The 14,102-nt window shown below is 39.1% G+C and overlaps 2 protein-coding genes across 2 annotated transcripts in view; both read left to right on the top strand.

The window, feature by feature from the left end:
• agap3 (ArfGAP with GTPase domain, ankyrin repeat and PH domain 3) overlaps window positions 1-1,460 on the top strand; it is a 259,851-nt gene extending 258,391 nt beyond the window's left edge. The window contains exon 19 of the transcript XR_013845012.1: window positions 189-1,460. The gene's annotated coding sequence lies outside the window, so the exon portion shown is untranslated. The remainder of the gene's footprint in view (window positions 1-188) is intronic.
• A 7,019-nt stretch (window positions 1,461-8,479) lies between these two features.
• Window positions 8,480-14,102, top strand: part of obscnb (obscurin, cytoskeletal calmodulin and titin-interacting RhoGEF b) — a gene marked incomplete at its 5' end in the record, with an annotated part of 64,389 nt that continues 58,766 nt past the window's right edge. The window contains 5 exons of the mRNA XM_080033443.1: window positions 8,480-9,545; window positions 11,555-11,824; window positions 12,290-12,550; window positions 13,368-13,673; window positions 13,764-14,030. Coding sequence (XP_079889569.1) covers window positions 8,480-9,545; window positions 11,555-11,824; window positions 12,290-12,550; window positions 13,368-13,673; window positions 13,764-14,030 — 2,170 coding nt within the window. The remainder of the gene's footprint in view (window positions 9,546-11,554; window positions 11,825-12,289; window positions 12,551-13,367; window positions 13,674-13,763; window positions 14,031-14,102) is intronic.

The following is a 14,102-nucleotide window of genomic DNA, read 5'->3' as shown; positions in this document are numbered from 1 at the left end:
CCGTGTCCAGCAGAAGTGTTGAGTCCTGCTTTGATGTCCCAAAATCATTTAAGACATTTTTTTAAAAGAACAAAACAGGGTGTTATTGCTTTTACAAATCGATGTTGTGCACCTAAACATTTTGCTTGTCTTTTTCCCCCCATAATGCTCACATAAAAATGAAACTCCATTGTAAGGGCTGATTTTAGAGGGTGAGCTACAGTCAAGTGCGAAAGTTTGTGAACCCCTTGAACATTTTGGAATTTTATTTATTGTAACCATCATTAATTCATTTTTATCAATACCAGTATTTTTTATATGAAATAACAGATGTTTGTTTATCAATTCAACATTTTTCTTTTCCACAAATCAATTGTTAAAACAGATAAAACAAATTATTTGACGAATGTTGTATGTGCAAAAGTTTGTGAACCCTGAGCTGCATTGCTTAAATGGAGCAGGTAAACACAATCAGATGGGCCAAATTGAGTCATGAAATGGACCAATGTAGTGAGAGATCTTTAGGGAAGAAATTGGGCGGCACTAGATACAACAGAGATAAAACCAGGTCAGTTTAGGCTCACCAAAGTGAACCCATACAGGTCAGACATGCTAAAAGGGGAAACAATCTCAGAGGATCTCAGGAATAGAGTTGTGATGCTGCACATTTGTCTGGGGACAGCTATAAATTATTTTAAAAAAAGTTTGAGCTCCATCGGTCCACCGTGAGGCAAATCATCTACAAATGAAGAGCTTTAAGAGTGACTGAACATCTGCCTAGAAGTGGACTTCCTTCAAAAATATCCACAAGCGCCACAAGATAAGTGATTTTTCAGTTAAAAGCCAACCCAAACATTACATCTGGTGATTTGCAGACCTCTCTTGCAGCATCTGGGACAGATGTGCATGGTTCCACAATAAGAAGAAAACTCAGTCAACATGGCTTTCATGGGATGGTTGCTGAAGAAGCCTCTGCTCTCAAAAAAGAACAAAACTGCTTGTCACAACTTTGCCAGAGAGCACCTGGAGATACCTGAAGTCTTATTCTGTGGACAGATTAGTCAAAAATTGAACTGTTTGGTCATAACCAAAACCGCCATGTTTGGGCAAAAACGCAATTCTGCCTACCACCTAGAGAACCTTCTCCCAAGTGAATAATGGTGGTTTCAAATTGTCTGCAAATCTCCAGGTGTAATGTTTGGGTTGGCTTTTACCTGAAAAATCACTTTTCTTGTGGCGCTTGAGGATATTTTTGAAGGAAGTCCACTTCTAGGCAGATGTTAAGTCACTCTTAAAGCTCTCCATTTGTAGATGATTTGCCTCACGGTGGACCGATTGAGCTCAAATTTTTTTTTATGAATTTATAACTGTCCCCAGACAAATGTGTAACATCAAAACTCTATTCCTGAGATCCTCTGAGATTTGTTTCCCTTTTAGCATGTCTGACCTGTATGGGTTCACTTTGGTGAGCCTAAACTGACCTGGTTTTATCTCTGTTTTATCTAGTGCCACCCAATTTCTTTCCTAAAGATCTCTCATTACATTGGTCTATTTCATCAACCAATTTGGCCAACCTGATTGTGTTTACCTTGCTCGATTTAAGCAATGCAGCTCAGGGTTCACAAACTTTTGCACATACAACATTCGTCAAATAATTTGTTTTATCTGTTTTAACAATTGATTTCTGGAAAATAAAAATGTTGAATTGATAAACAAACATCTGTTATTTCATATAAAAAATACTGGTATTGATAAAAATGAATTAATAATGGTTAAAATAAATAAAATTCCAAAAGGCTCAAGGGGTTCACAAACTTTCGCACTTGACTGTATGTGTGTCTTGTAGGTTTGAAGATTTGTGTTGGCTGTATAATTTCAAAGTAAGAGCATGAGGGCAGAAAAGCCTTTACACATTCGGCATCAGTTGTTAGCTTTAGGGTTTATTTATTACCAGTTCACCGGTCAAGTATTTAATTGATATATGTGTATTATTTATTTAAAAAATATATGTTTTAATCGCTTTGTCTAATCATTTACGTTCACAAAACGTATCATTGTGTTAATTAAGAAAGAAATGGCATGCCCCGCCCTCAACACAAATTGTTATTGATGTTTTTATTTGATTTTTTGATTTTTAAATCCTGACTTTAAAAAAGTTATGATAATGCAAAGATAACATGGCCCACAGCATGATGTTGAATGTGATTCAAGATAAACTAGGACTAAATCTGTTTGGTGATACGGTGCGTAAAATGTTTCTACCAATTTTTTGTTCAAAGTAAAACAGATCCTCTGTCATCCTCCACAACTGCTATTCATTCAGAGGGCACACAGTGTAGCCCCCTGTCAAATGTTTAGAAACATTTAGTGTGACTTTGTCTGTGGAACGCCTCGGTCATTACGCTTACATGAACCCTGAATCTTTTGCACTGACAGAAAAAAAACACAATAAATGTGTTTGTGTGTACAGTACTTTCAGCAATTTACATAGATTGGAAATGGCAGGTCTCCAAAGGGACACTGAGTCAGTCGCCCTTCCTGAATGACCTCTTGTCATTGTTTGTATATAAGCAAAGCATCAGCACGTATTGTGTCGCCATTGTCCACAGCAGACCACCTGGAAACACTGGCCAATCACATGAGGTCTTTCTTACCTCCAGTCAGTAAGAGGTTGCCCTGTGGGGGGATGTGGTGTCTCCATCACATGTTAGATATTGTCGCCGTGCTCCCTGCCCACTTGTGCAGTGAGTTTATGTTGAAGAGACACTGGAGCTCGGCTCTGCGCACAGAGTTGATTTCTTTGGACGGTCTCCACATTTACACCTCCCTGTCAATGTTAGAAATTTTTCTTTGAAGCAGTGCCTTTTTATTAAGGATAAGTATTTGCTTTGTATTGAAGCCATTTCATGTAAACCATTCAGATTTAGCAGCACATACTATGTACAGTTTTTTTTGTGTATAGCATCAAGTATGTAGTGAAGTTGCGGATGTGGCTTGTGAGATGAATCTCAAACTAGTCTTGTGTCAGTCTGTTGCACCTGATAGCACACTTCTTCATATCATTGTGTCTGAATTTGCACTGTCCTCAATATCCTAAAGAAGCAGGAGTATGCCTTGTAATTGGCAGTGTCATCATGGCCAACCTTCTCATCATACTATGGTTTCTTTTCCACTATACCAGTCCAAGAATCACACTGACTGGAACAAGGTGCTAAGTTTTCATCCTGAAATGTTTTTAAGACATGTTTTTTTTTGTTACATAGGTTTGTCTGTTTTTGTTCTATAAATTAAGAAAACACTAGCTGAACAATGAAACATGCCAAAAGAACTTGTTTTCGGCAAAGCTTTACAATACTTTTTTTTTGTTTTTTGTGAGTGAGTAGAGACGCAAATCAATCTTATTTTGAGTGTATTTAATCCTTTCATGTGTGGTTGATAATGTGATGTTTATTTGAAATAAAATAAAATTATATTTTAATTTTGTTTTACCTCCGTTGCTAGTGTGCTGTGTCGGCTTGTGAAGTCATAATGTGAAACTTTTTCTCTAAAAGTCTTGGACATATTTGACAGATATTAATGATGTTAAGTTGTTTCACAACAACATGGGTTTCACGAAGTGTTATGTAGGATGGTTCAACTATCTCTATAAGTGTTTACCACAGAAATTCATGGTTTTTCGTTCACGAATGAGTAAGTGTGAATTCATGCCTTTTCATCTAGCACCCAGTGTTTAACATGCTAACACAATGGCCCCTAAGATATCTGAGTCTGATGCAGTTGAGACTGAGGTGTCATAAAATAGGTATTTCCCAGAGGATGCCCACCACTCTTCAGTTAATAAATAAACCCAAAGAAGAAAAGACCCTTGATGAGAAAAAGTCGGAATTTGCTGACTCCTAGTGGCAGAATAAAAAAAGACACTATCTTAGACGGCAATGGAAAGTGCAATGAATGCAGATATGAATACAGACAAATCACCTAACCATAAAAAGGAAAAAGTCAACCAACAAGAATAATAATTTATAATAAGATATACATATAATATATACATACTGTAAATAAATAGTTTTTCTTTATAGACTTATTCCACCTTGTCTTATCTGGCACAAATCTTCACTAGACTTAATTCAGTGCTGCACACAGACCTGGACTGCTTTTAATAAGAGTGGAGTGGCGGTCCAAGGAAGTGTAGGAATCTTAAAGACCTACTTCACCGGCGGCCGCGGGAATATGAATGTGTATTGAACTCTGAGATCCTATGTAGTAAATGTGCAAACATTTTTGAAATCGGTTCATCCTAGCCTGAGAAAAGGCAGAAAGAGTGTTTTATGTCTCTAACCCTACATTTTACTAGTGTGACATCACACTAGTAAAAATATAGGGTTCGGATTAACAGGACAGCTGGGCCAAAGGAAGACTGAGGGAAGAAAAACCTCATTCATTATATTATAATAGCGATTTTATAATGATAAAACACCGGTTCTGTATGCGTGAAGTATTCCTTTTAGGTATTCGGTGAACCCTTTGTTATGTGCACATATGTGCACACGGTTACCCTATTGTAATCTTGTAAATGCTTTACATCCTGTAAATGCTGTCCAAATTGTAAATAAACACCACATCACATGCCTCTATTTTGCCACACATTATTTTGTCTCATCTGTTTTTTCATTTACCTTTATATAGAAGATGTCTCCTTTCAACATTTTGGTGACATAAAGGAACACCATCTGCTGTTTATTTTTGGCTATCTGTACTTGTCTGACTTGTCATCTGCTTTGAGATGACACCGTGTGTTTTTCGGCTGTGAACTTGATACAACCGTGACCTCGTCTTTTTGGCATTGCTAGGAGGTCAAGTGGAACGCCATGTAGTGTCAAATATTGGGGAAGTGCACATTGCAAACAAATGTTTTACCTATTTTTTTTTTTTTTTTACTTTTAACAATTGGCCAAATTCATAGTCAGTTGGTTTTGTTCTTGTCTACTGGCCTCTGCTGCACTCTGCTTCAGGTGCCAGAGGGTGGCCCGTGGAGCCTTTGGCCTTTGGCAATTACCAAAGGGTGTGAAAATACCATACATGATTTGATTTGATGCTATTAACTGATTGGGCATCAAGAGACACCAGAGAGAGCCAAGAAGAGGGAAAAAAAACTATTTGAGGTAAGTTGAAATATAAGTTAACATAAAAATATTCTTTAATTTTTCCCATATATTACAGTGATCTGAGTGAGTTTGGGTGATTGGGGGGCAGATCATCCTCAGATTTCTTGTGTTTTTTCTTTCTCTCTCTATACTTTCAGGAGCATGGAAACCAAACGCAGTAGCCAGAACAAGATGAAGCAGAGGCGAGCAGCAACAGTGGATTAACGTCTGCTAGAGTTTCGGGGAGTTTAAATCAGGGTAAAAGCGACCTGCTGCTGTCAGTCACTGTTACCGGGGGGAAGCCCACTCTGGAAGACCGAGGGAAAATACCATGGATGCCAAAGAATAGGGAAGTAAGGAGTAAGACTTGTTTCTCTTGTTTCTGGACACTACAAGAATTAGATTAGATTTAAGTAATAACATTAAGCCTATAATCTACTAAATCTGTAATAAAGTAGGTCATAAAAAGTGCCACACACATGCCTTCTTACCTACTGACAATGTTTTGTTTTTTAATTGTTATGAGGATGTCATGGGAGAAAGTGTTTTATGTCTCTTTATTTTGGGCTTTGTAAAATATGAAGTCATAACTTTATTATGGGCCTGACCAGCTGAGCAGCTGTCATTGTGGTGGCTGAGGAATACAATGTGCCGGGGGCAAGTTCAGCCAATCTCTGTTAGTGTTTACCCAAATCACATTTACATTCAGTGGAAACGGGCTTAACACATACTACATACATACATGTGGATAACCTGGAAATGCCTATTACTCAGAACTTACTGTCCATAAGAAGGGAAAGCTACTAAGAAAATGAACAGAATGTACTAAATTGAATGAAGAGAATGACATTGAAAAACATACAATTTGCAAGTAATATATAATTGCCATTGTATTTAGGCCTACCACTGTATGGTCCAAGGAATGGAACAGAGAAGGAAATAAAAAGGGGTTTAAAGGAACACTCAACATTTTGGGTAAATATGATTGTTTTCCAAGTAGTTGGATACAAAAAGTAATACAACTGAATAAATGTCATATTCAAAATGTAAATAGAATTTTTTTTATGGTGTCTGTCTGGTCATAATAATTACCCCAAGGTGCATTGGATTTGCACGTCCTTAGTAGTCTTTTAAGCTGCTATAAGCATAATAAAAACATGGAGGAGGTTATGGTGGATAACTGTGCATTTGAATATAGAATTAATTATGCCCATGAAATTCGACTTATTTACGACCTGTTGCACAATAAGTTGCTGTTACTGAAAACTTTCACTCAGCAGTTGCAAGCCATTTTAGGTGCTAAACATTCTGTAAGTTGTTTAAGAATGAGTTGTAGTATTCTGCAGCCTGCAGGAGTAGTGTACAGTCCGGCAGAGGCCAGGCCTGTCTGCTCACCGACAGGCGAGCTCCTATCTCCACAGTGAAATGACAAGTCTATTTTGGAAAAGAGGCTGCGCCGAAATAGGGACGTCAGCTATTTGGCATCATGAGGTACCACCACCACAGAAGAAAGAAAAAATAAGTCTAGTCAACCGCCCACCACAGGGGACTGGGGGATGTTCCACCATCCTGGATTTACAACCATTTCAAGGATATTTGAGCACAAACAAGACTTTTTTCAACTTTTTTTTGGTGGAATATTGGAGTGGGCTATCATCTGGAAACCAATTGACGCCAAAGCCCTCATGATTCAGCTCGTCCGATTTAACTGAGGGGCTGAAGACTCAAGGTGAAAAGTAACGCAGGATAAAAAAATATAAATGAATAACAAATGTTAATTCAATAAGTATATCGATAACCTGGTCGTTTTAAAATGTTTTTTTTTGTGGGACGTGTAGGCCTACTGGAAATTAAACTTTTACACTATAACGGTTAGGCTAGGCTATTGCCGAAAATAACTTAACAACCGCCTAACTAAATTCCAACACATGTTTTTTTTTCCTCCAAGAGGTTGTAGTTAACGTAGGCTATAGAAAACGAACACAGTGATAAGTTAAGTATGCTTTCTGCAGTGGGAGCCTTATCAAACAGCTGATTCCCCTTTCGCTTCTACAAATGGCAATGGACAGAGACGGGGCCTGACAGCTGAGGTTATTTTTGGGGTAGGCGGTTCGAGCGATAGAGGTGACAAAGCTGGCAAATGTCAGTCTTTGAAAGACACACAGCTGCGTCATTCGACCTTGTTAAGCGGGAATTAATTTGTTGTTGTGTTATTAAAACTGCTTTCCTATTGAACTGGCTTCATAGCACGAAGTGAAGTCATTGTATTGATTGATTGTGTGTGCAGGCCAGGGCAAGGGCAGGGTGGGTTATTTCCCCCTGTCACTTACTGTAACTGCCAGCCATAAATATGCCCCTCATAAATATGCCCGTCTGAACTGTGGTTTTATGTCTATTTTCACAGCACAATATATTTACAGAGAACACACTCAATGAACTATCGCACTACTACCGTAGCCTAGGGCTTCTGTGTTATTGAATGTGTTTTCAGTCAGAAAGTAACCTTACACAACCTCTGCATTGTTTTTTTTCTCCAAACATTTAACATCAGATTTATTTTAATTTCCAGCTTTATTCTATTCAATAAGTCTGCAGTTGCAGCCATTATTCCCAATTTCACGCATATTAGTATAGGCCTAATTATGTTGGTGTTTGGCAGCTAAAAGTTTGTGAAACTACCACTGCTGTCCCAGCTCTTAAGGTGAGTAACTGCAGGTGAATAGGATACACTTTAGATAGCATCATGAAAGTTTACAGTTGATAACTTAAATTTCAATTATTCTTTTTTGTATTAGGCCTGCAGAAATGTTTTTTTAGGAAATAAGCAAATTTGACAATCTCTAATTTATTATAATGCTTAAATTTGCATCTCTTTAAAAAACAAATAATCTAGCTGCTGGATAAACCATTAGTTTAGCATCTGAAAAAACCCTTAGCCTATGTAATCATTTTCAAAATATTGCTAAGAATGATTATTGAAAGTTTAGTTGAAGTGCTTTAGAAGTTGAGATTTTTGGTTCAGACTAGTATTGGGAGAAAAAAACTAACGGTGAAATAATCATCCTTTAGAAATGGTGTGTAAGAGAAATATACAGACGCAAACATATACGGTTTAGTAAAATAAACACCTAAATATACATTCTAGACATTTTATTTATACTAGTATGAAAGAAGACATGTTGTGGAAGCCAGAAATCCCAAAATGTACCAGTTCTGGAAAAAAACAATGTTTCTGCCTGCAGTGTCTTGCCTCTTCCTGTTCTATGTTGCATATTGTTTCCTGTAAGCTATACTGCCTGGTACTGTTTTGTAATATTCATCTTCTCTCTGATTACAGTAAAAAAAAAATTTAAAAAATGGATCCAAACTTGTTTGGGGGAGTCCCCCGTTTTCTCACCCGCCCGAAGGCTGTTTTGGTGTGTGCGGGCAAGGATGCCACGCTGAGCTGCACCATCGTGGGCAGCCCGACCCCGCTGATCACCTGGGAGAAGGAGAAGCTGAGGTTGACATCTGGAGGACGCTTCAAGACTGTGGACGACGGAGACGTGTACCGCCTGACCATCTATGATTTAACACTGGAGGACAGTGGACAGTACATGTGCCGGGCCAAAAACAATGTCGGTGAAGCTTATGCTGCTGTTACCCTCAAAGTGGCCCTGCCAACAGAGATGGCTCAGCGGGCCCCTGCTTTCCTGGTTAAGCCTGTTTCTACACGTGTGGGTCTGGCTGGCGATGTTGTGTTCTACTGCCGGGTTGCAGCTTACCCTGATGCCAACTTTGACTGGGAGAAAGACGGGCGCTACTTGGGGGAGAGTAACCGCATCAAGATCTTTTCTGACAGCGACAGCAGCACCTTGAAGATCCAAAGTGTTCGTAACCTGGACGGCGGCACGTATACCTGCAGGGCCCAGAACACTGTCGGTCGAGCAAACGCTTCGGCTGCTCTCGTTGTGGATGCCCAGGATACCCGCCACCTGACCGCGGACAAGAACACCTCCCTCCTCTCCCACCTGCAAAAGCGCAAAGAGGAAATGAATAAGGATATCGCAGTCTATCGCACCGAGGACAGCAGTTCCTCTATTTCTTCCACCGCCAAAGTCAGAGAGAGCCTGGAGCACGAGCTGAGGGCGTCTGCGCTGGCAAAGCTGCCCAAAGGTGTGTTCACCCGTACCTGCACGGTGACTGAAGGCAAGCACGCAAAACTCAGCTGCTTCGTGACGGGTCACCCCAAACCCCACATCATCTGGAGGAAGGATGGATCCAACATTAGCGAGGGTCGCAGGCAAGTCATTTATGAGGACCACGCAGAGAACTTCATCCTCAAGATCCTGTACTGCAAGCAGAGCGACAACGGCCTCTACACCTGCAATGCAACCAATATGGCTGGGCAGACCTACAGTGCCGTCTTGGTGACGGTCAAAGGTAAGATGGTCGGTTCAAGAAAATGCTACATACTATACATTACTGTGATACATTTTATAAACACTTTTAAGAAAATCCCCTACAACTAAATTGTGATTAGGGACATGTTCATGAATTCAATGCATCTGTCAGCACGTCTAAAACTTACAAAGAGACTGTCACTATATCACCACTTGGTCTGTCCAGCATTTACAGCGTATTCCAAGCGAGGGATCAAGGATGACATTTATTTCTTGAACCAGAATTATATTAGTCTGTCACTTAATACTCCCCAACCTTTATAGCATGTCTGTGGCACCCAGCATAAACAATATACTATAGAGTCTAAAGAACTGACTTCCTAAAAAAAAGCTGGTCACTCACTGCAGTTTATATAAGCAAATGTTACACTAATAGGAAATAGATAGTAATTTGTTCGGGACTATTTTGAGCTTTCAATTCATGCACATTTGGTGCTCTTGGGTGAGTATTAATAACACTAGAATGATGAATATGTTATTCCCTTAAAAATAAACTACAGTTCATTGCTGTGAAGTAACATGTCAACCAGTACAGCAATGTGGCTAATTTTTATGCTTTTAATAGCAATAAAAATGGAGGCATACAGAACGTTGCTATGAGATATATCTTAGTGGAATAACCTCATTGGCAACTGCAGAACTGTAAGTGTGGTCCAAATTACTAGACCAAAGCCTAATTTAAACCTCTCAAAATGTGTGTGGCTGTTCACAACCAGGTTCAAGTCTGGCTCATGCTCTGAAAGAGGGTGTTGTGTTGCGTCTATTTTCTGCTGGTGATGAGTCGTTTACAGTTGCTAAGATGGTCACTCACTCACTGGAGCACGTTGACACGAATTCTAGTTTGACTTCCCTAGGGATGAAATTGAAAACGTGGAGATTGATGTAATTTCTTAATCTCCACTCTATAACTTTCAGACGACCATTCATCAATTTTACAATGCAATACTGAATGCAAATGAATAATCTGTTTCTTCTGATTTACCAGTTAAATAACATTTGACATAAGGTGATTCAACAAAATAGACAGACACATTGTAATTTGTGTAACCTTTCCTTTAATAACTTTGTGTTGGATTATTATCTATCACTTGAAGTCTCCTGGTAGAAAGGGAAGCCAGTAACTTTCTTGTGAAAAAAATCTATCAAAGTATGTACTGCATACATTTTTGGATTACAAAGAACAATTAATAAAATAAATGTAGTTACTGTTTAGTTTGTGCTGTTGTCAAATCCAGGTTTACTTAAGGTGTAAATGTGTGTGTGTCTTTGTTGTATGACTAGTGCTTTTGTACAAATGAATATTAAGTATGAAAAAATATTCAAATATGACAGCTCCCTTGTCCAATGTATATTACAGGAATAAAGTAAATATTTAAATAATTGAATATGACATTTATTATGTCAGATACTTAGAGGGATGTACTGAACACATAACTCAAAGTGGAGTTCTACACATTTCAACACTTCATTCCTAAATTTAAAACAGTTGGCTCCGAACCAACGTATAGCTTTGGATACAGCTTGAAAGGGAAATAACTAACGATATAAATTATTACAGTTTACTTGAAAGCATTTGTCAGAGCATGTTGAACGTTTTTTGACTGTTTTCCCATTTGTCACACAACCTTTGTTTGTAGACTTTTAAATCCCTTCCACTACTATCATAAAGATAATCTAAAGGATATGCAAACACACAAGGAAAAGTATAATGTCATTTTTAGAACTTTTGAATATAGAAAATGTTGTTGAAAAGGCAGCGCTCAAATTTTGGGGGCTGTACTTTCCTCAACCACTGTGGTGAAGTATCTCTCAAATCCTGAACTACAACTGACATCACATGGAAATGAATGTAGAACATTTGGAAAATATTTGACAGTTTTGTAAAGTATAGTAAGTGCTGCAATTTGAAGTTGATAGACTGACGTATGCAAAACCCTCACCAATAAGGTGTCGTAACCGGAAGTCTCTGTTTATTTTTCATCTTTTCAGAGCCTAAGGTGCCATTCAGGAGAAAGCTTCAGGATGTGGAGGTTCAAGAGAAAACCTCAGCCACAATGATGTGTGAGGTGCCTGCTAGCGCCACTCATGCCAACTGGTTCATGGAGGAAACGCGGCTGGAGCAAAGTAGCAAATTCTTCATGGAACAGGAGGGGACCCTGCGTCGTCTCACCATACACAACGTCACCACCAACGACGACGGTGTTTATATCTGCGAGATGAAAGAGGGCAGCCGCACTGTGGCTGAGCTCACCGTCCTGGGTATGGTTGAGACATCTTTATTTCTTGCGAAATATTATGTGCAAGCCAGGCATAACAGTACTATTATCAAGAGCAATGTGACCTCCTTAGAATACTGATAAAAGTTTTGGAAATTATATAGTTTGAAGCAGCCGCATAGTACCTGATCATTGGAATTTCCTTTTTCTCTGTCTATGTACTGTGCCTTTAAGGTGCACTATACAGTTTCAGAGGAGGGGTATATGTTTACATTTGGCAGTCAGTTTACAAAACATATTTTCTCTACATGTAATTCTCAGTATTGAATAATCTATAATCCTAAATCAATCATAAAACTAGAATATGTTTGTAAACAAAACTGATTTTTCCTGTGTGCAAAGTTGTGAGAATATACCTTAGAACACTTTCACTTCTCTGACACACGCAAAGTTACATAGTGCACCTTTAATGTGTCTTAAATTAACGTCTTTTTCTGTCATATCCAAGGAAACATTACTAAGAAGCTTCCCAGGAGGACCGTGGTTCCTGTCAGCGACACTGTCATCTTCTGTGTGGAGCTGGAGAATCCCTGCCCGGATGCCTACTGGACCCGCAATAGCGAGAAGCTGAAGGAAGACTCCCGTATCTCCATTGCCTGCGCGCTCAGACAGTACACACTCACAATCAGAGATTGCCAGGCAGATGACTCAGGAGAAGTGGCCTTTGTAGCTGGAGACTGCAAGACTTCCACTCGGTTCTCTGTCACTGGTGAGGAGGAAAATGACAATAGATCAGTATTCAGGATAGTTAAGAATTGGGTAATTATTGTCTCTATAATTGAACTAAAATCAACTAAACAGTCTAACTAATCATACAGGACTTTTTGATAATCACATTCATTGTCTTGCATACTTTTATTTTTATTTTTTATCATTGTTAGGTTTTCTGCTGCAAATCCCAACCATGCAGCATATTTATAGATTAAAGCAAGATATGAAATATTAAAATAGAGACACAATAATATAAACTACTTGTGGAAATTACTTCAATTACTACTTTAATATGTGAGTTTTCAAAACAACATCGAAAATTGCAATGGACATTTTAGGTTATGTCATCTTCGTTTTCACCTTTAATGATGAAAATATGTAATAAAACATAGATGCTCTTCAGGAAAGGTACAGCTCAATGTGCTTGTGTATTGAAATGGATGGTTCTCAAGCCATATTCCAAAACAGGCTTTTAACTTGTGCTGTATTGTTATGCAGTTCCTTAGGTTTGCCTGCCATTAATTGAAAAATAAGTTCAAGTAGACTTCTTTAAAAAGGGATTGGATTGCTTATGCCTGTGAGTCCCTATAACTTCTTTCAGCATCACAGTAATTAAGCTGGTAAACCAAATACTGTAGTACTGACAATAATGTCACCTAATATGAAAGTAAAGTACAGGTTGGAAAAATAAAATAAAAATAAAAAATAAATCAAATACATTTTCTTCTAACATTTATGTTAATTGACTACAATTACTCGATGCTCATCTGATCATATACAAGGTTATAAAATGATCATCTCCCATTCTGCTTTAGCTGCTAGGAAGCATCCTCCCGATCCCCCAGTCGACGCTGTGGTGCAGAACAAAACTGACTCATCCGTCAAAATTCAGTGGTCTCCTCCTGACAGCGACCGCCCTGTGCCCATCAGGGGCTACTATGTGGAGAGGAGGAAGGTCGGCACTAATACATGGCAGAGATGCAATGCTGGCGAAACAATTCTTTCAACAGAAATCATCATCAGCAACTTCAGCGAAGAAGCCAGCTACCAATTCCGTATCTGTGCTATGAATGACTTTGGCCAGAGTGCCTACCTGGAGGTGCCTGGAAGCTTCTACCTAGGTAGGACTGATGTATCTGCGATGCCTATCGTTCAATGGCTACATATTGCTATGAACTCAAGTATTATTCTATCCTGTCTGTTGTCACTAGAACCCATTGCTGAAATCAGGACAGGCCTGATGAACAGCACTGCCATCACCGGGGAGGAGTTCTCCATCTCCTTGGAGCTGTCCACTACTTGTTCTGGCCACTGGTCTCTGAACGGACGCCTCCTGCGCAGTGGAGGCGACTACCTCATCACCAGGTCCAAGAACACGCACACTCTGCTCATCCGCGTCGTGACCATGGAAATGAATGGAACTGAGGTCAAGTTTGTGGGTGGAGGCTCGCAAAGCACTTGCATCTTATCTGTGACGGGTATGCACTCATAACCAGTTAAGCTATGTGTAGAGAAAAATGCTCGAATCACATTAAATTATTGCAGTGCAT

The sequence above is a fragment of the Ammodytes marinus genome, assembly GCF_949987685.1.
Source record: "Ammodytes marinus genome assembly, chromosome: 9".
Lineage (NCBI taxonomy): Eukaryota > Metazoa > Chordata > Actinopteri > Uranoscopiformes > Ammodytidae > Ammodytes > Ammodytes marinus.
Note: the sequence above shows the minus strand (reverse complement) of the source record. Positions and strands in the feature narration are given on the sequence as shown.